General features: G+C 33.8%; 1 protein-coding gene across 6 annotated transcripts in view; it reads right to left on the bottom strand.

Moving 5' to 3' along the window:
* Positions 1-21,065, bottom strand: part of LOC149806550 (putative 3',5'-cyclic phosphodiesterase pde-5) — a 256,230-nt gene that overhangs the window by 206,088 nt on the left and 29,077 nt on the right. For all 6 annotated transcript variants that reach the window (XM_089954339.1, XM_089954332.1, XM_089954365.1 and 3 more), the window contains exon 2: positions 19,876-19,992. In XM_089954339.1, the coding sequence (XP_089810465.1) occupies positions 19,876-19,992 (117 nt within the window). The remainder of the gene's footprint in view (positions 1-19,875; positions 19,993-21,065) is intronic.

The raw sequence follows: 21,065 nt of genomic DNA, 5'->3' as shown, positions 1-21,065 counted from the left end.
CACACACACACACACACACACACACACACACACACACACACTTCTAAACATCCAATCTGTTTGTAAACTGGCGATCTAAAATGATTTACAGGCATGTATTCGCTTATGACCCACCACGTGCGTTTTCAGTAACTAGGGATACAATGAATGAGCTTGACCTTTCGTACTGACCATCAGACATTGTCCATCTCGGTCTGTATAATATTAAGGATCGGCCTGGCGTATCATTGAGGAATCATGCTATTAAGATATAATAGTTAAGAAGGTCTTGTTGACATTTTTTCATACATACATTCGTGCACTCCTCATAAATATCTTCGTGTAGCAGTCAGAGATCTTGTATTCGTTTCGTATACTAGGTATTGCATTAAACCATTCATAGCTATTGCATTAGACTATTCATAGCTATTGCATTAGAGCATTCGTAATTATTGTATTAGACCATTAATGCATTAGACTATTCATAGCTATTGCATTAAACCATTCGTAGCTATTGTATTGGACCATCCATGGCTATTTCATTAGACCATTTATAGCTATTTCATTAGACCATTCATAGCTATTGCATTAGACCATTCATAGCTATTCATGCACTTGACTCTCCTCAAATATTTAGTTTGCATATTTATAAAGTGTTTCAATGTCTCTGATTTTTCATTACTGCAATTTTAGTCAGCGTTTCTACAGATTGATCAACGAGTCTAAAAGCTCTCTACAAAACCAAACTACCTTTAAAGCTCTTGTTTTTGTTTCTGGTTTCGTAGACCTATCAACTATGAACTCGTTAATATAAAAAAAAAAATATATTTATCGTTCTGAATTAGATTTAATAATCTGAATCAATGCTAAAGTCAACAGACTAATGCCATATCCGAATAAGTTATGAAAGAACAATGGTATATATTTTGGATATTTAAAATTCAAATTATATTTGACACGTGCTGGACCTCGATATTGTTGGTTAAGTGATCGTAATAACGTACGTTCTGATATTGTACCTTTTGGTACACGATTGTTTTGGGCACGATTTCTTTCTTACTGATGTAACATATATTTAATGAAAGAGAACGTGATTTTCCTTTAACTTCCACAGTGAACAGCATGGATTTGCACATTTATGTCTTAATTCCTTGCATACTAGTTTTGCCATTTTTCCAAATGAATAGTAAAATAATTGAATATAAACTGTTCCCTCCGTAAATATTAGCCTGTATTTCTTGAGGATTTATTAAACTTACAAATAGAACCTGATGAAATGTATGTAGCTGTTATTATTGCCCTGGATGCTTCATTCTAGCTATGTAGCTGTTATTATTGCCCTTAATGCTTCATTCTAGCAATGTAGCTGTTATTATTGCCCTGGATGCTTCATTCTAGCTATGTAGCTGTTATTATTGCCCTGGATGCTTCATTCTAGCTATGTAGCTGTTATTATTGCCCTGGATTCTTCATTCTAGCACAACATTTTAAAAATGCTTGTTTTATTGTGACACTGTCAAAATCATAATAAATAACATTAGTTTTCAATTGTGTTGATAGTTTTTATTTTAATAACTTCGTCTTATACAGATATTAAATCTACAAAGTTATCTATATTATGGCATAGTCCTTGTGTTATGATAATCCAGATATTTTTGTATACATGTAGTCCTGGAATTTTTATGTTTGTTTATCTGTGATGCCACCTGTTTTGAAGAATCTTTTAATCCAACCTAATGGTACCTTTCATCTTTGTAGTCATTAGTTCTATCAAACTAGAGCATTAATAGCATGTCAACATTGTTCTCGGTGTTTCAGTTGCGCCGAAAGATTTTAAATAGTTTCTCTCCATGACGGTTTCTGACCTTTACAATATTTCGAGCACATTTACAAATATATTGACTTCATACCCAAGTCATTTGTCTGTTTGCTTTCTGTTGTACCTGACATCATTAATACCATCATCTGTGTGTTGATGGACACTCCTTTTAGAGCGCGTTTAAAAATTGATTCCTTGACATAGAAAAAAAATCCTTAGTCTTTATTTACAATAATAATCATGTTTTGCTCTTAACCCATTCAGCTAAGTATATGTATAAGCTTCCAATGAGCGATTGATACCCATCTATGTGCAGTGTCAAATATTCAAGCATGTCAGATATCCATATTTTACGTGTGCTTATTTTCTATCTAATTTGGTAACTAAATTGCAAATAGACACTTAAAAAAATCCATTTAAACTCTCTCTAATAAATTTAGAGACTCTATGATCAATGGTATTAATTTGTATGATCAAATTACTCTCTTTTCTAGTAGGGTCTCTTCATACGTCGAATTGTTAAGTATATCCGGGCCTTCATATATACAGCATATCCATACTCTTCTGCGCATGATCTTCTTCAGATATGGTTCAATGTCTTCCAAAATTCAAAACAAACTTTAAACCTCGCCTACGTAAAATACAGAATCATTGTAATTATCTTTTAAGTCTTTTCAATACGTTTTCGGTTAAATTTTGTTTATATATCCTCCTTAATTATATTCTAGCTGGAAGGCATACTAAAAGAAGTGAAATTGTTTTCCCAGTTAGTTCTGAATTGATATATCAAGTGCTGAAGTCTTAATTTTGATCTATTTAACCGAGAAGAGTACCGCAAATGGCAAATTATATGTTCGCTAACGGGGCATTATACGCTCGCTGCTTGCTTAATAGTCCTTTGTAAAGAAACTAGTAGGACACGGTCAACTCTGGACATTATTGACCAACGTGACTCACTGACCTTGATCTATATATATATATATATATATATATATATATATATATATATATATATATATATATATATATATATATATATATATATATATATATATATATATATATAAGTATGAACTTGGACCTACAGGTCATGTATGGTAAACAGGTTTACTTGTTTTTGAATTCTAGATACAACCTTTATTCTGATCTTAGAAGATTCCCGAAACGAATCATATTAGTGTTTGCCTTTACCCTTCTTTGTGCTTCAGAGACCCCCCAGTTTTTAATTTGACCCCCAGGTCTGATACCAAAGTTGTTTTTTATTTTTTACTCAGTCTGACCCCCAGTTTTGACACTAAGGAGAGTTTTGACTCTCAGTCTTGCACTCGTAGGGGATACACTGATATTATATTGGCAACTTGATGGAAATTTCCAATACGAGCACCATACTCCTTATCCTCTTACTGTGACTTAGATTTCTATATTAATATTGCTTACATCAGAATTACTCATTCCTATCTTTAACTTCAGCTCTGATCAGATTTAATTTAAATTACTCACTGGAATTACAATGTTGTCAATAATACTTTCTCTTTCAGAGAAATTAAATTTAGGATTATGTCATTGTGATATATCAAAAACGGTAGCAAATCAGCACTATTTCTGGCAACTGGCACATCAGCACATTCAAGATTGGAATTAAGTCATAGCAAGACTGGAACTCATTCGGAATACTCTGCGCTATTGGATTTGAGATAGAACTTTTAGAACTGTTTGGGATTTAAGTCATAATACTATCAATTCTTGTAATTTTTCACTTGATATTTCAGAATATATATATATATATATATATATATATATATATATATATATATATATATATATATATATATATATATATATATATATATATATCGCATACTGTATAAAAATGGACAGTAAAAAAGTTTATGCTGAGTAAATTAACACTATTGCATTCAATCCATGTAATGAAGATTGTTAATAAATACGAGGTTTTCAAATTGAAAAACTTTGAATTTAATAGTTTGAAAATCTTTCTGATGGAATTTGTCTTTAGTCCACTACATGTTAAATTCCATCAGATTTATCAAAATATAAAACTATATAAAGAAGGTTATTTTCACAGGAGTATATTTGTTTTGTTAATGTCGGTTGGTATGCTTATCAGTAACATTTTACGTATAAATTTTATTATTACATTCTTAAGCCAAAATACGATGAAAAATAATCCTTTTGTATACAGATACAGACTAAATGATATTTTCATATTTTTATAGACGATGTATGTGGGAAATGAAAGAAGAAACATAATAACTAAATAATACATGTATGATGCAAACTATTAAATCTAGTATTTAATAAAATTTCCATTGTCCCATACAATTGGTCAGATGTTTTCAATTAATAGAAATATTTTTGCATGTAATTAATAGTATAGATGAAGTAGTTTTTTTTTTCTCCTCAGAGTGTTTTATATTCGTATTTAATAATATTATTGTGATATCAAAAGAAACACTAAAAATCAAAATTATTAAACTAAAAGCTAAAATCGTAAAATGGAAACTGATGTAGATGCATTTTCTGATAGCATAAAAATGCAATTAATAAATCGTGAAGCTGAATCCGTTCAAATATCAGAAAACCGTGTAAAACAATATATTATGAGAACATAGAAACAATGACCGGTATTGAGATATAAAAGAAATTGATGCGAAATTATATAATAGACATGTAAATTTTTAAATTTTTAAACACAGTTGAAATAATTAAGATAAATATTACACCAAAATTATCATCAGAACATTCCAACGATCATATAGAAAAAAATTCAACAACAGCTCATAGATGAAGATTGCAACAGACTGAATTTTGAAGAAAAATATTACTGCACAATAACTAAAGTCAATCTTGTCGCGATCAGCGCGACATGTAACAATTACCTTTGATGTATGGTATAAACCCGCAATAAATCGCTAGCCTGCGTTGGCTTAACCTTTCTATTTGGTGGCATGACTGATTTTTAATTCGAATCCCTTTGGACAGCGGTCAGAGAGATATGTTAACTTGGGGTCAAAGAGCGGAAAACGATAAAATAGAGAAAATCCAGAGACAACTTGTGCAATATGGAAATAAGTTTCATAAAATGAGTTCTTCCGGAAATGGGTGTTAATAAAGGCGGAATAGAGAGAAGTATTCTAACTTCGACGGGCGTGTTAAATTTTTGTCGGTTACATCAAGGTAATCCTGATTGGCTACGCTAAATGAGGGATGTGTGTTTCCCAGGTGAATTCAATGTTTTAAGTAATTTCCCTCGCGAAATTACTAAGTCTAATTTTTTCTGCGGAAGGGGAGGTTTTTGACTCCGGAGATGGAGAAAGTGTTCTCCCGTTATACATTGTCAAAGGGACGGATGTCTGGAAGTTGAGGGGCACGGAAAGAGATATTCGGCGTCATAGAAAAAAAAGTTAGTCTCGAAAAGTACAATATTTGTCTCACGCGTATACAATATGTCATTATTTGCTGCATGTATTTCTTTTCAATTCATATATCAGTTTCCTTGAGTTCGGAAATTAACTGTTTGCATACCTTTGTTTTAAATTTAGATGACTCATGTATTCAAAAAATTGTCACACAAGTTTGCCTTTATATGAATTTTGAGATAATCGTTCGAATTTACTCGTTATATATAATAGGAATTATGTAGTCGAGGAGTAACATGCATTACGCATGATACTAAGTGTGACAATTCTATGGATTTATCTATCTTACATTATATGTATCATGTAGGCTATGAATAGATTTTACTATGTATGGAAATGTTATGCCAATGAATTGCTAGTTAGCATGTAATGTAGTTCGAAAAAGACGTAAAGTCCATTAATTAATTCGTGTAATTAAGTTGTGATTTCTTTTCAACCAAGAAATCGGCGCATGCTGACCGACACAATGTCCATTTAGTAATTTATAGCCCACATGGGCGTAGTATGGTTTATTGTTTCTGGGTTATGTCATAGTCCATTTAGGAATGAGGCTATCTGCTAGAGGAGGCATTCATTTCATGGTAATGGTGATGTGTTTCAGCATCAGGTTGCAAAGAGAAGCTAAGCACCAGAAACATAGTAATAAATTAAATTTTAATAACATAATTGTCCCAGTATTATTGGTAGATATCACTAAATTTGTACAAAAAGATAGTTATATATCGGTTAATGTTTATGGCTGAGAATATTGCTTTATGCCCATTATTCGTTTCAACATTATACAAGACACATCCTGTGGACTTGCTATTGATATCAAAATATAACCTGTGACCTGATGATGTAAATTCACATTATGTTTTAGCAAAAATATTGATTGACTGTGTGGAAAACAGACTTGCAGCATTACTTACAGAAGAGTTAGGCTTTTGCTTTAAAGTTTCAGAAAACTTAACGATCACAAAAGGAGGGAGCATATACTAAAGTTTCAGAATTGCACGAATAGCAAAACGTCAAGCTTATAATAAATACAGATTTTTACATTTTAAATGTTAAGATAAATAATAGTGAAATAAAATAAAAAGAAAAATTAGCAAATTGACCTCTATTTAGCTACACAAAATGATGGTGAAGAACTTAAAGCAAAAATATTGTCGTGGTAAAAATTCCGAGAAGAACGTGGTTGTGCAATGATTCAAAGTCTAAGATACACGCTATAATAAAAAATGCAACATCTGACACAATTAACGAGGAAAAACAATACATTTTATTATTTGTGAACAACAACAAAAAAGTGATATATGTGGAGATAATGGTCATATTATAGGGAAATATAAAGGTGCAGCCCATACTGCACACAATTTACAACTGAGAATAGTTACATAAAAACCCCACAATTCCTGTGGTATTCCATACATCAAAATTAAATGGTGATATTAAATGCATACCTAACACTAATAAATGTCAATCAATTTACAGACACTTTACAATTTGCCAATGTTACTTTGCCTAAAATTATCTTGTAATACACCAAAAGATAAATTTTATTATAACCAATAATTTCATTTTTTTTCAAAAGATTTATTACCAAAACAGTTTTTATCTGCCTGATTTTTTAGATACTTTTGAGAGATTTTTGGAAACAAAACATTGAACAGACGAAGTTTTAAAAATTGATTATTAGATAAGTCTAAGGTTATGGACAACTTCTGCAAGTTTTAATTAAATGCAATATTAAAAATCATTGGCGAAAATCACGTTTTATTCGGTCTGTTTTCAAAACTGGTGTATTATTATCTGCAACTTTTTTTCTTGTTTAGTGTAAATCTTAGAAACACATCTATGAGATTACTGGTTCGATCCAGCAAGCTACATCGGGTCTACCGGGTTGTCATTGATACGTCATTAAAACTGACAAAACGTATGTCTACCGGGTTGTCATTGATGCGTCATTAAAACTGACAAAACGTATGTCTACCGGGTTGTCATTGATACCTCATTAAAACTGACAAAACGTATGTCTACCGGGTTGTCATTGATACGTCATTAAAACTGACAAAACGTATGTCTACCGGGTTGTCATTGATACGTCATTAAAACTGACAAAACGTATGTCTAGAAGAAATAACAAATAGCGATAAAAATACAGAATTTTTTTCCGAATAAGGAATAAGAGAGGAATCTCAATGGTATTAAAACTATGCAAATATTTCTGTGGATGAATATCACATTTAAACTAAACTAATTCATGGATTTCATTATATCTCGATATTAATAATTTGAATGTTTCGTCCATGGTATAATATTTACCAGTCGGTGAATTTAAATGAATTGATAAACATAAATAGGAAAACAAAAAGGCAAATAACGTAAACCTCAGATGATAATAAAAAGGCAATATTTGAGGGGTACATTTAAATTATCAAAAAGAATTGCCCACAAACATAATTGATGTCCACTAGGAGTCGAAATATTATCTTTTTAGGAATCATGGTTGTGTGGTTACTAAAGAAACCTTGAGCAGAAAAACTAAAGAAAAATCATTTTATTTGGGATGAATTAGTACTCAATTTGATGAATTAAAAAAAGCAATACACAATCGTAATTTAAATTTAAAGTTACAATTCGGCATACATTAAAAATACTGTAATACATTTGGAGTATGCGCATTGGTTTGTAGCGCTTTGTTTTAAGGGATTCTTAGATTTTTGTGATTAATTGTTTGATTATGGAAAGTCGTTGCTGGGGATATATTCTTCAGACCGAACTAATTAGCCAATTACAAGGAGCAAACGTCACGGAATGAAGTATTAATGAGTTCCCATGATGCCATGGTTTACTTATTGTAGATTCAGGTCAGAGCCGCACGAGTTTAACCGTCGTTCGATTGTCCCTATCAAAATCTAGTTGTGTACACTGGTTGTGAGACTCCAGGTGCACTATTCAAGATTGGAAGCTGGTATATTACACAATGGAATAAACGAGAAGGGACTTTTCTGTCGTCGGCAGATACCGTTTATGTTGCCATGGTGGCAAATGTGATGCAAAGTTACAGGCGAAATGTGGCTTAAAACCATGATTTGACTGGCCTAAGGTAGCGTAGTAAAAATAGTTCCCTGTATTAGGGAGACTCGTATAGTTTGACGGCGTGAAATGCTGACAATAAATTACGGAAAGTTAATGAAGAGAAACCATGCTGATATACAATTAGGAAGTTGTGAGATCTGTGGTCTTGCATTAATTAGAGTAAAATTATTAAAGTATGGACACGTTGGACCTTCTAGTTTACAACAGTAGTTGTATGGAGGTCTTTGGAATTAAGGGGAAACTTATGACTTCTAACAGAATCGCGCCAGGATTTGACACCGCTCGGACAGGTAAAACCCTTGGATAGTTACACAGGGCCGTAGAGAGCTATCATGGGCCCTAGGGTAAGAACACCTCGGGCGTCTCTTAGTTCTTGTTGAAACAAATTGTTTCTTTTATAAAATTAAAAAGTGTTGTTCCGATATATCCCCGGTTGCCCTCCCCCCTCTTGTCGGCCCTTTTGCTACAATACGTAGAGTATTAAAATTTAAGCAAGAAAATGGTTCAAACAATATATTGAACTAAATTCTAAATTGAGACCACAAACACAGATAGAATTTTAAAAATATTTGTAAAAGTTATTGGATAATAGCGTCTTTGGCAAGACTGTTGAAAATTTTATACGCATACATGCTGATTTAGTAAGATCTGTCGAAACCAGTAAAAGTCGTAGATCAATAGCAGATCAAAGTTTCATCTGTAGAAAAATGTTTAATAAAATCTGAATTATTAATAAATAGCCCCATATATTCAAGACAGTTAATCCTTCATCACAATTTAACGAAAAATTCAATTATTATATACTGATGATGACAGTTTGAGAATGGAAGTTAAGACTGAAGATATTTATAAAGGCATATAAATAATTTGGAACTCTATGGTACAATCAATTATGAAAAAGATCATACGCTATAATGTGGAATTAGTTTTTGGTTAAAGTTGTGGGAAAATTTAAAGAATAATTTCATGGAAATCCAATAGCTAAATTTGCTGCACTATGGAGAGATGAGATGGGCATACAGCGTATACTACAAAATGCGAAAACCACCAAATGGGTCTGTATAAAATCAATAAAACGGGCTTATCCCCCTTGGATTCCAAACGATAGATCAATGACTGTAAGGTAAAGACTTGCACTTATAGCAACAAAAATATCATATAAACATTAGCTTATTTAATTTTTTTTAAAGATTCTTGTTTTATATAATATGGGAGATATCAAAATAAAGTAATTTTTGTTTTGTTTGACGATAGTTTTGTTTCTTAATGTGTGAAATGCATCAGTATATGAAGATTGTTTTTATTTTACTTTTGCAACAAGGATAATCCGGCACTGTTGTGAATTACCACCCGCTTTTGATAATTACTACCCGTTATTGATAATTACTACCCGTTATTGATAATTACTACCCGTTATTGATAATTACTACCCTATTGATAATTGCTACCCTATTGATAATTACTACCCGTTATTGATAATTACTACCCGCTATTGATAATTAGTTTCTTTATCAATTATTGAGCTTGTATTTTGCAATTTGAGCTTAATGGAGAAAGCTAGAATTACTTTTACAAACTACTCATCTGCACTGCTTCATAAACAAGGAAGAAGTAGACGGGGTGGAGGTTCTATATGGAATTCTCACTTACAACTATACCACAGGAACATTATTTTCACGTATTTAGAGTGAGAATAATTGTTAAAAAGTTATTAAGCAAGAGATTTAAAATTCAGAAAGGGGGAGGGAAAATTCCATCATAAAATATCCACCCGTGGGTGAGTGTGGGACTTCTATTTGAACCATTGACGAGAATGGATCATATAACCAAGCAAAACTTGCATATCGTAAACTGAATATATTTTGAAGATAAATAATGCTTACAACCAGTCTTTCAATGCTGGTAAGTGCACGTTTTCATCCTTTAAATCGCCTTAGATCAGTGCTATTGCTTAATATGTTTTAAAGGGTATAATATGTTGCAGTGGCGAGTCAGATTTCTAACCACTTAGGCCACTTGAGCGATACATGATGTACCGCATTATTACAACACAAGGTTAAGAAATACTATTAATTTAACCTTCTTTTGAAGTACTATTTCCTACAGAGTTGAACTAACTCAATATCTGTTGAGTTTAGAGCTTAAAGTGGATATATATCTGCTGCGACAAAAAACAACACAACTTGTGGAATAAATTTCTCATCTATCAAACGGAGAGTACTACAAACGCACATACTTAATAAACAAATGGCAGCTAGCGTGCACACACGGTAATTGATTTTCGTCAGTATACAGAACATTGAAGGTGACTGTCTCCTTCTTGATGTTATGTCGTTGATAGAGATCCGTGCAGGGGTGACATTCACATGAAATGATAGGCAGATATCAAAGGAATAGTGAAAAAGTCGATGCCCCATCCCGACCTGATGTACCGTTATCTTTAGGGGTTTAAAATGTATTGACGATATATTGACAAGGTGTTCACACGGGTGATCCCCATGACAATTAATCAGAAATTCTCCAACAACTCTTGCATTAGGCACGACACACAACCTGAATATTAATACACACCGGGGCATTGAAATTAGCTCGTCGTTTTCTAGACCAATTCAAAAGTTATTTCTGGTGATCATAGAAATAAATACAAAGGATATTATTCGAGTTTTCATGTCACGAGTCATAGTTCATTTTGTCAATATTGACTTTTAAAACAGTAGCATTGAAAGGAGGGTAAGGTATATCAGGTTTGTTCGTATTCTCAACAAACGTAGTTTAGCATATGTCTATGAATTAAGACGAACGAAAATTGCATTCAGCAATTATGTACTAACACAGAGCTACCATTTCACCACAGATCCACACATAGAAAAATATATTGGATTAATACACATTTCAGAAAGAGAGATTTGTCTTCTGCATAATGGCGATTGTTATATTCTCCATCAGATCAAAATATATCATTATTAAGATTTTCTTTTACCTTTTTCATAGTTTCATAAACATTTGATAAACAGTTCTGCAAGCGACGTATATCTTATTTAAAAATGTTATTTAAAATCAGGTCTCCCTGTCCTAAGTGAAGATTTCATAGCGACCGCTTAGGAGTCATGCTCAAGTGACATTTGAATTCGCCACTGGAAATGCGGCTTTCAGAAATCTGAAAGTGAACCAGATAGTTAGGTACACATGAATGATCTTCAGCCACACTGCGCAGTCTCCAAGCGCGAAAGTATAACACTTCATCTGATTGGTTGATAAAATTAGCATTACTGAAGTAGCTTAGGTCACCAGAACATGACCCTAGGCGGGAGCTGTAGTATCTTCACACTGGACAGTGGAAATCTGATTTTAATCACATTGACATACTACATGAAAACAACTCTAGTGCCCGCACAAACCATTTTCCCCTGAGGTCACCCTCGGTCTGAAATAGAATTTCTGTAAAGTTAGCGATGATTTGTGAAGAAATGATCGATACGTATACTGTGATAGTGTTAGATTTGCTAGGTAAGCAGTACAGATTTTAACTTTTCGTCGCAGTGGCTTTTTTTGTTGTTGACAACTGCATCATATTTCCGTTGATCATCAGACCGCTGACAACTATCAACCGCCATGTTTGCATGCACTGATCAGCCGTTATAATTATTCACCCCGCCAATTTTAGGTAACAAGCCAACAAGGTGTTGTTGACGGGGCAGATTCCACACAAGCTACTGTGGGATTAACGACACTGTTGTACGAATAACGTCATTGAAAAACCAGTCAGGATAAAGAGATTTTAGTAGTTACCAACATAGGCAGATAGCCTAATAATAAAAAAGTTAGATAAAATAAGGGATAAAAATAATCAATTAAATGAAAAAAATAAATTATGGAGTACGTCATAAATTATTATCAAGAACTGTACACTACCCAACAAATTGACATAAATATCACAAATAATTACCTAGATGAGATGCAGTGCGAGGTGATATCGGCAGAACATAGAGCCACATGTAACGATTTCATCTCGATGGAAGAAATAAAATAAACCATTTCAAAATTAGCAAAAGGGAAATCGCCAGGCGGAGATGGACTCACCGCAGAATTCTACCAAACATTCCAAGGTGAGATATCGTCGATCCTTGAGATAGTATATCATAACATTTCTTTAAAGAATGGCACAATGCCAAAAACCACGAGGGAGGGCATACTTACCATAATAGGCAAAGGGAAGCGAGATACGGAAGATCTAAAAAATTGGAGTCCGATCTCCCTCCTAAATATAGATTACAAAATTCTAAGCAGGATTTAAGCTAATAGAATAAAAAAAGAGGCTGGGAAAAATCATAAATATAAAACAAAACTTGTGGGGAAAAATGTAGGGATATCCAAAACAATATTCTCAACATAAGGAAAGTAGTTATTATATAAATAAAACAGGCCAGAAAGGTGCTATGGTACTTTTCGACCAAGAAAATGTTTTTGACAGATTAGAACACAACGATATAAAAAAAGTTCTACCAAAATTTGGATTTCGAAATCATTTCCGAAGCTGGACTGAAATTCAGTATAATAAAAAAACTTCAAGAGTACAGGTAAATGGGGCGATCACGAAAGAATTTGAAATACATAGATCAGTGAGGCAAGGTTGTCCAGTATCTATGCAATTATACGTAATAGCGATCGAAAAAACTGAGCCACAAGATAAGAAACAAGAAGGAAATAGAAGGGATAAAAATCCCGAACTTACGACAGGAGTTTAAAATGCTCCAACATGCCGACGATAGTACAAATTTTATAAAAGATACCAGATCATTCAAATACTTAGAGAAAGATTTTGACAAATTTGGAAAAGCCTCTGATTTTTATAAAAATCACGATAAAACAGGGATTTTAAAAATAGGAAACTGGCGCGGGAACCACCCTGGACCCACACCACACCTAGTGAAGGATAGAGTTAAAGCACTAGGGGTTTATTTCGGTAAAAATGCTGAGATAGAAAACTATAAGAATATGCTTTAAAAAATTAAAGAAAATACAGATATCTTGGCACTAACGCCGCTATGCATAAATGAGCGGGCCCAAGTGGACAAAACATATTTATATTCGAATATCAATTACACATTAAAATCGGAAGAAATAGATAATAAAATGCTAAATAATGTAGATAATGAAATATTAAATGGGGCTATAAAACCCATTATATAAAAAAAGAAACTCCACATAGAACAAACAAAAGAGGGGTCTTAGCATTACCGAGCCCCATACTTATAAAATGCTCCAATATATTAAATAGATTTCAAACATTAAATATAGAACCAAGGACACCATGTGAAGCACTGTACATATACTGGTTTGGTTTCACATTAAGAAACATACCAGATATATATAAAAGTAACCAATTATGAAGAAACTAGAAGTACCAAGGAAATTTAGAAGTATTAAAGAGCTCTTAATTAAATTCAGGGACAAAAATGAATTATGGATTAAACCGAAAGAGGACACTTACGGATGGATAAGAGAGGAAGTTATGAAGAATATTAAATGTTAAGTGGAACAAGAGAACTGGGGAATAAATTGGCCAAGAGAACTGGGGCACTGGTCCCAGATTAAATCGATAAAAATTCAAAGTCTAATTTTTTAATATATACACAATGCATGGCTGACGGGTGAATTGGCTCTAAGGAGGCACATGATTAGTATAATACCCAAATGCCCGTTATGTAAAAGGGTGAACTTCACTAAGTACCATGCAATAACCCAGTGTGAAAATAGGAAAAACCAAAGATTAAATATAATTATAGAAATATGCAAGAGAGAAAGGTACCGGAGGAACAATATACTTTTCCTTAATGGGGATTTTGATAGGATTTTTTTATCAAAAGTCACAGACTATATACTAAACATTATGATGGCTTGTGGACAGGTGATAACAATAAATAGATAGCCTGTAGGAGCATGACATCACATTGGGGGATGGGGGAGGCGTCTTCGGTTTACTGCCCAATAGGGGTAGGTATCCGCCTGAGCGCGGGCTGGAGCTAGTGCCGGATTATACCCTGTGGAGGCCCTTAGGCAGTCGAAATCTTGGAGCCTCCCTCGCAAATTATCTCCTAATACGTTTTTTTGTTTTACCAACCAACAACTTTAATAAACCAATTTTATTGCACAAAACAAATATTAACAATTATTAATGTTATTGAACAAATTAACAGTTTATGTTATTAAACAAAAATTATTAAATAATTATTGTCGCGGGGCTCCTAAAAGGCGTGGGGCCCATAGGCGGGTGCCTACTCTGCCTATTTGGTAATGCGGCACTGACTGGAGCCCCTACCTCATCTTTCCACCCTATGAAAACATAAGAACTAAATTAAGCATAACTTTTCAAAACTTAAATAAATACAGTCATAATCATTGATGCTCCAATGCCTATAATCAACTAACATCACAAATTATAGGGGAAACACGCCTTCAATTTAAAAATGCTAACCCTCTCAGAAATATTTATTTGCAGGTAGCATCAGGGAACAGGGAACGTGATGACTAGAAGTAAGAGGCATAGACATCACAGGGATAAGTCACAAGGCACCACGCGAAGTGAACAGGCCTGCGAAAGAGCCTCAGAAAAATATATTCCCAGGATATGGACAAACAGACAGAAATATGGGGAAATAGGAATACTAATCCAAAGATTCTCCTTACTAACCAACTAATAACATTGTTTCCCTTTTTCTTTGGAATGTAGAACCTTGATTTGTGATAAAATTTGACAGATAAAAAGCATATGATTTAAATGGTTACAAAACTCCTTATCAGGTGAGTGCAGATGACTTGAAGAATTTCAAGGAGTGGAGGAGGTTAGGTCCACTCACAAGGAGAAGCACGAGGCTAATAAAAATAGTGCGGTTGCCCAAAATGGACATGGCCGATCCACCCTTAGAAAAATAATAGAAAAATGAAAAACGTCTCACTATAATACACATACTAAAACATTGGGGCTTTTCTTTTATTTTGAAACAGCAATTGTTACTAATTCAAAATAGATTCTAAATTACCCAAAAGAAATTTAAAAAGAAAGAAGGAAACGAATTTTGATAGTTTCCAATTTAAAAATTTCCTTTTTTGTATAAAATAATATTACAAAAATATTAAATGATAAGACAACTAATGCTGTCCTTACATAAAATATATAGCATACAAACAATATAGCAATATACACACAGAATACATAGGACATAAGAGATCCTTAGCAAAGATCACTTGAATAGACAAAGGAAGGGATTCCGAATTGGATATGAAACCATGATCTGATGAACAACTCTTTAGAACATACTATGGCAAATAAATACTCCATCAAAAAATGCCATTTGACTAACTTTTTTGATCACAATTCTTTTTGGAAAAAATTACAATACAACACATATCAGGGTGATACATCAACACATGAAAATACTTTGTTTTGGAAACTTGGGGGGGGGGGGGGGCATCTGTCTGGTGCCTCCACCCAATAGACCCTATTTAGGCCCTTATATTGTGTTTGCCTTCCATTCCACAAGCAAATAAGCAAATAAGAGCTGAGCAACGGTAGCGCTATCAATGTTAGGCCCCTAGTATCCTTAATCCGACCTTTGTTACCAACATGTAATATTACCATGCAAATTTAGGCTGGTACCGGCCAACTGTGACTTTAAGGACTGTCAGGAAAAATAACCCACTGTGAATAGTTGAAATATTGTTCTACTCTTCTAAAGTAGTTACAATTTAGGTTATGCATTGCTGACTCATCCCAATGATTCTTGCACAGATCTGCTTGGAAGATATTTCCTGGTGTCTTACCTACAGAGAAACTGTCACCGGTTGTTACTGTAGCAGAGTATACAGGGCCAGAAAAAGGGAAAGTGCAAGGGGGGAGGGTGTGGGGGGAGGGTGTTCCAAAATTTCACAAAGATACTTGACTTTCCTCAAAAGGGCACCAAAGCAAAAGTCTGTGTGTCTGTTTACTCAAAGTGTGCATAATACCCAATACATGTGCGCAAGAATAAAACGATGATCAAATTTCAAGTGACAAGTGATTGTACGTTTGTAAGTGTGTGTACGTTTCGTTTTTTTTTAGAAAAAAAAATAACAACTTACGATTTTTAGAATCAAATCCCAAAATAATCCAAGAATAATCCACGAGCTAAATTTTAGAAGTCCTAGTAATGAAATGGTCTAATGAAATGTGAGTTCGAGTCCCGACGAAAAAATTCAAAATGGAAGGCGTTAAGGTATACTGTAGTCAGTATTTTACTGTTGTGTCTACAGTTCTTTGTTGATTCACAAACAATAATATTCCGGTGTTTGAATTTCCGAATAAAATTTGAGAAATTTCTTTGTCCAAGAATTCTGTATGAGCACTCAAATATTTCCAGGAAAAAGAAATAATCTTTTAGAATCCAAATAATTTGAATAAATATTAAACTATAACTCCAAATCTGTCACAAACAAACACTTTTCCAGTGTCCAAGGTAAAAGCCCAAAATGAGAAATATCTCTCTAAACATCACTAATAAATCTAACTACTGCGCAATTTCGGAAAACCCAAAATTGCAAAATATGGCTGTTTACAATGTAAACAGACATACTCCCAGTATGACTTTGACATAAACCAATCATTTTACTCCAAGAATAAAATGAAAATAGAAAGTTGTTTACTTGTCTCAGTGATTTCTGAACCAAGGTCGGGAACTAAGTCAAAAATACAAACAGTGTTTCTATTATTAGGTATTTATGAAAAGATTCAGGCCAAACTGATTTTTCTGGAAAATATCAAATTCCTAGTCAACAAAATTACATTACACTGACATGTAATGAAATTAAAAATAAACAAATTAAAACCTACAAACAGACAATTGAATTAAATCAAATATAAATTAAATCTAATATACATAACAGTATGCATGTAAACAGAGGTAGACAGACATTCAGAACACAATAATACGAACTAGATCTCTCTTTGAATTAATCTTCAGAAGTAAGTCAATGGTCAGGATCAAGTTCGATTTACCATGCTTCTGTGTCCAACTATAATAGGATGACTTAAACTGTTTTGAGTAATACATGCAATTTACATGAATGTTTAAATCAAGTCCAGTGCTAAGGGTTGTGCAGCAGGTTAAGTTTGACAAGATATATGGCATATTTTAAATGATATGCTGGCAGCAGTGTATGAAACTGTGTTGTTACAAATATGGGAGAAAAAAAAGAAAAAAAAAAAAAGAAAAAAAAAAGAAAAATTTTAGTATAGATCACTTCAAGAAAATCTCAAGCATTTTATTTTATCACAACTTATTTCACTTCATCAATCGTTCCGAAAAAGATAGGTTGGAAATGATATTGTTTTGCTTGTTTCTACGCATCTGGTAGACAACAGAAAGACTCTTCATCACAAGTCTAATGGCATGTACACGTATAATTCTTCGGATAAATGAATTGTATCAACTCGAAAATCAGGCAGGCTATAACAGTCCTTAAATTTGACTAGCAACTTAATGCAGCAAAACGCTAAACCAAATCAAACTAACTGAGATCGGTAACAATTGTCGACATTAATATAAATAATCGTAACAATTCATGGACAGAGACGCAAAGTTCGTACATACTAGCTGAAAGACAGTTAAGAAACACGAAGTAAAATATACACGAGCGCCCGCAGAATTATTTCGTGGCGGTGGGAAAACATTGATGTGGTCAGCAATTTAGTTTAAAAGATGCATAACATAACATGTTTAGACGTGAAATCTGGGGGAGAGGGTACCAGTGCCCCCCCCCCCCTTGTACCAATGTGCGGGCACCCATGAAACTATATATTTTAAAAAGAAACATTAACAGAATATAGCCCCAGTGGTTTCATATATTCATTTAGAAGACCGGGTTACTAAATTTTCCGTATTGATGTCAGAAAGTAATAAAATATTTGTCACTCCTTATCGTAGCTAAGGTACGCAGACACTGTTTGATATCATTAAAATGAATGATGAGAGACATTTACAGTCAAGCCGGTAATTTATACCATTTATCATCAAAGAGAGAATTAGGAAGAGCGAGAAATTAATGAAAATTAAAGAGGCGTATTATCGAACTAAGAGGCCTTTTTATACCCGAGTTTCTAATTTGTCTTTAGGATAGTGGTTATTACTGGAAAAATAACGCTACATTGATATTAACGATTGATCCTTTAAATGTTTTCATAAATGAAAAGATTACGATTTTCCAATAATCAAAAACGCTGGCTATTCGTTATTAAAGGCTGTTGTCATCTACGTACATCTCAAAAGATACAATTATTATCTTCCTTTAAAGCAGATTATAAGAAATTAGACTGATCCAGGGAGATGTAATCTTAGGATAGTGAAACGTATGACATTTTGATCCAATGAGATATAATCTTATAATAGCGAAACATATGACATTTTGATCCAATGAGATGTAATCTTATAACAGTGAAACATATGACCTTTCGATATTTTTGTTTATGAAATGGTAAGGAAACTTTAGTTCCAACAGAAAATGTCTCTTTTTATTATTCTGAGACTACCACGAACAGAGATGAATTATACAGTCTCATCCGCCGCTTAGAAAGTATAAAAAGAAGCAAGTTTTCTACTGCACAGATGGGATTTCAATTTTGAAAGAAATGACACTTGATATGAAAAGAACCGTAAGAGAGCAAACGGAACAGTAGGGTATATCAAAAGAAATTCTCCCTTCTCAGATCCGTCCTAATTAATTATTATACTATTGTGTACATAAATTTCATAAATAGATATAAATAATCACCAAGTTGTCAAGGTAGTTTCATATCCGTGTAAAGGAGTCTAAAAAAATCACAGCAAAATAGTTGTAAATCACAAGAAAGTAATCCTCAAACAGGCCAAAGGAATTCTAAATCGCGGCAAAGTAGTTATCAATCACAGCTAAATAGCTTGATCTTTAAGACAATATTGGTTTTGAGGCCATAAAAGTATATTTCAACAGTTTATTCAAAAATGTCATATTGAAGAAGAATACATATTATTGATTCGATTAATGTTATTTTCGTAATGTTGGTGGGATGAACCCAATGATCTGACAAATTTAAACGAAAGAAGTACAAACAATTAAGCCACTTAGGGAAAAGTACAGTCGTAAACTAACGACCACGTGACAGTATTGAAGATATCTTGTAACGATATTTGAGAACTCTCGATGTAAGAAATGGGCAAAATAGTGTTCTGTCCATTATTACATGGACTTATATGGATGGGTCTCATTTAAGGAATAATACGTGAAAAAGTAACGTTCCCTATTGAATCTCAGTAACGCATATAACCAAAGTTAGTAAGACAAACTAACGCGCGCGCACACACACTATCTCTCTAAAAATGTGATGAATATAACTGATGAAATGTATCACTAAGGACAGGTCTCTAAAAGATAGGTTCGGGATGGAAATTGGGTAGGAAGCGAGGGTAGTGATGAGGACTGAACTAGTCCCAGAAACTCAATGCTCAGACATTTCCAATATCTTTAAAAGCACAGGAAGCTTACCCTGCAGTTGCGGACTGTAGTGACTCTTTGAGTGAAAATGAAGCTCAGAACGGCAGGGGCAGAAACGGAAGTCGGGGGAAGTCTGTGTGCTTCTACAGCTCAACGCTGAACTCGTCCCTGAAATATTGAAATAACACCATTATTAATTTGAAACATTTGATTCTGTGTCACATTCTATATCTCCCTGTTTTCATGGGTATGTATAATAGACAGGATCCGCCCTTCCGCAGGTTATAAGAGGCTGCTAAAACGGCGGAGCAGTGGTTAGAGTGCCATACTTGCGAACGAAAAAGCCTGGGATTGAATCCTGCCATCGTTGGTTGGCTACCGTAGTGTGACTTTGGACAAAACACTTTGGTCCATATACTTCGGTACCAATTAGCCTACTTGTATTGTTGTGCCGTAAATCATCTAGCAAAACTAAAACACGAACTAAAGTCTCATGTCGTCTGAAGAGTTCAAACTAGAATGGAACCTCTGAGAAAAACACATACTGAAACAGGCTGAATGTGAAATGTGAAGATTTTGCCAATTACATAGGAGGAATAATTAAGAAATTCTTTACTTGCAGTGATGGAGCACATGGCTGACAAAGTTAAATGGTAGCACGTGGCAGACATCACGGTACACCGATGACATCACAATGTATCGCATCAGAGCCTTCATACATAGTCTGTTTCACACACACACCCTCGTTATTAACTGGGTTTCAATCTTTGATAAGAGATCCAATGTAAGATCCAGTCAACGTTCTGGTATACTACTGTATACACACGACGTACTAAGGTTTATGATCCAGTATGGACACGACGTATTACGGTTTAGGATCCAGTCAGCTTTCAGGTATACTACTGTATGGACACGACGTATTAAGGTTTAGGATCCAGTCAGCTTTCATGTATACTACTGTATGGACACGACTTATTAAAGTTTAGGATCCAGTCAAAGTTCTGGTATACTTCTGTATGGACACGACGTATTAAGGTTTAGGATCCAGTCAACTTTCAGGTATACTACTGTATGGGAACGGCTTATTAAAGTTTAGGATCCAGTCAAAGTTCTGGTATACTTCTGTATGGACACGAAGTACTAAGGTTTAGGATCCAGTTAACTTTCAGGTATACTACTGTATGGGCACAACGTATTAAGGTTTAGGATCCAGTCAAAGTTCTAGTATACTTCTGTATGGA

Source organism: Sinohyriopsis cumingii, chromosome 1 (genome assembly GCF_028554795.1).
Source record: "Sinohyriopsis cumingii isolate HCF-2022 chromosome 1, ASM2855479v2, whole genome shotgun sequence".
Taxonomy (NCBI): Eukaryota; Metazoa; Mollusca; class Bivalvia; order Unionida; family Unionidae; genus Sinohyriopsis; species Sinohyriopsis cumingii.
Note: the sequence above shows the minus strand (reverse complement) of the source record. Positions and strands in the feature narration are given on the sequence as shown.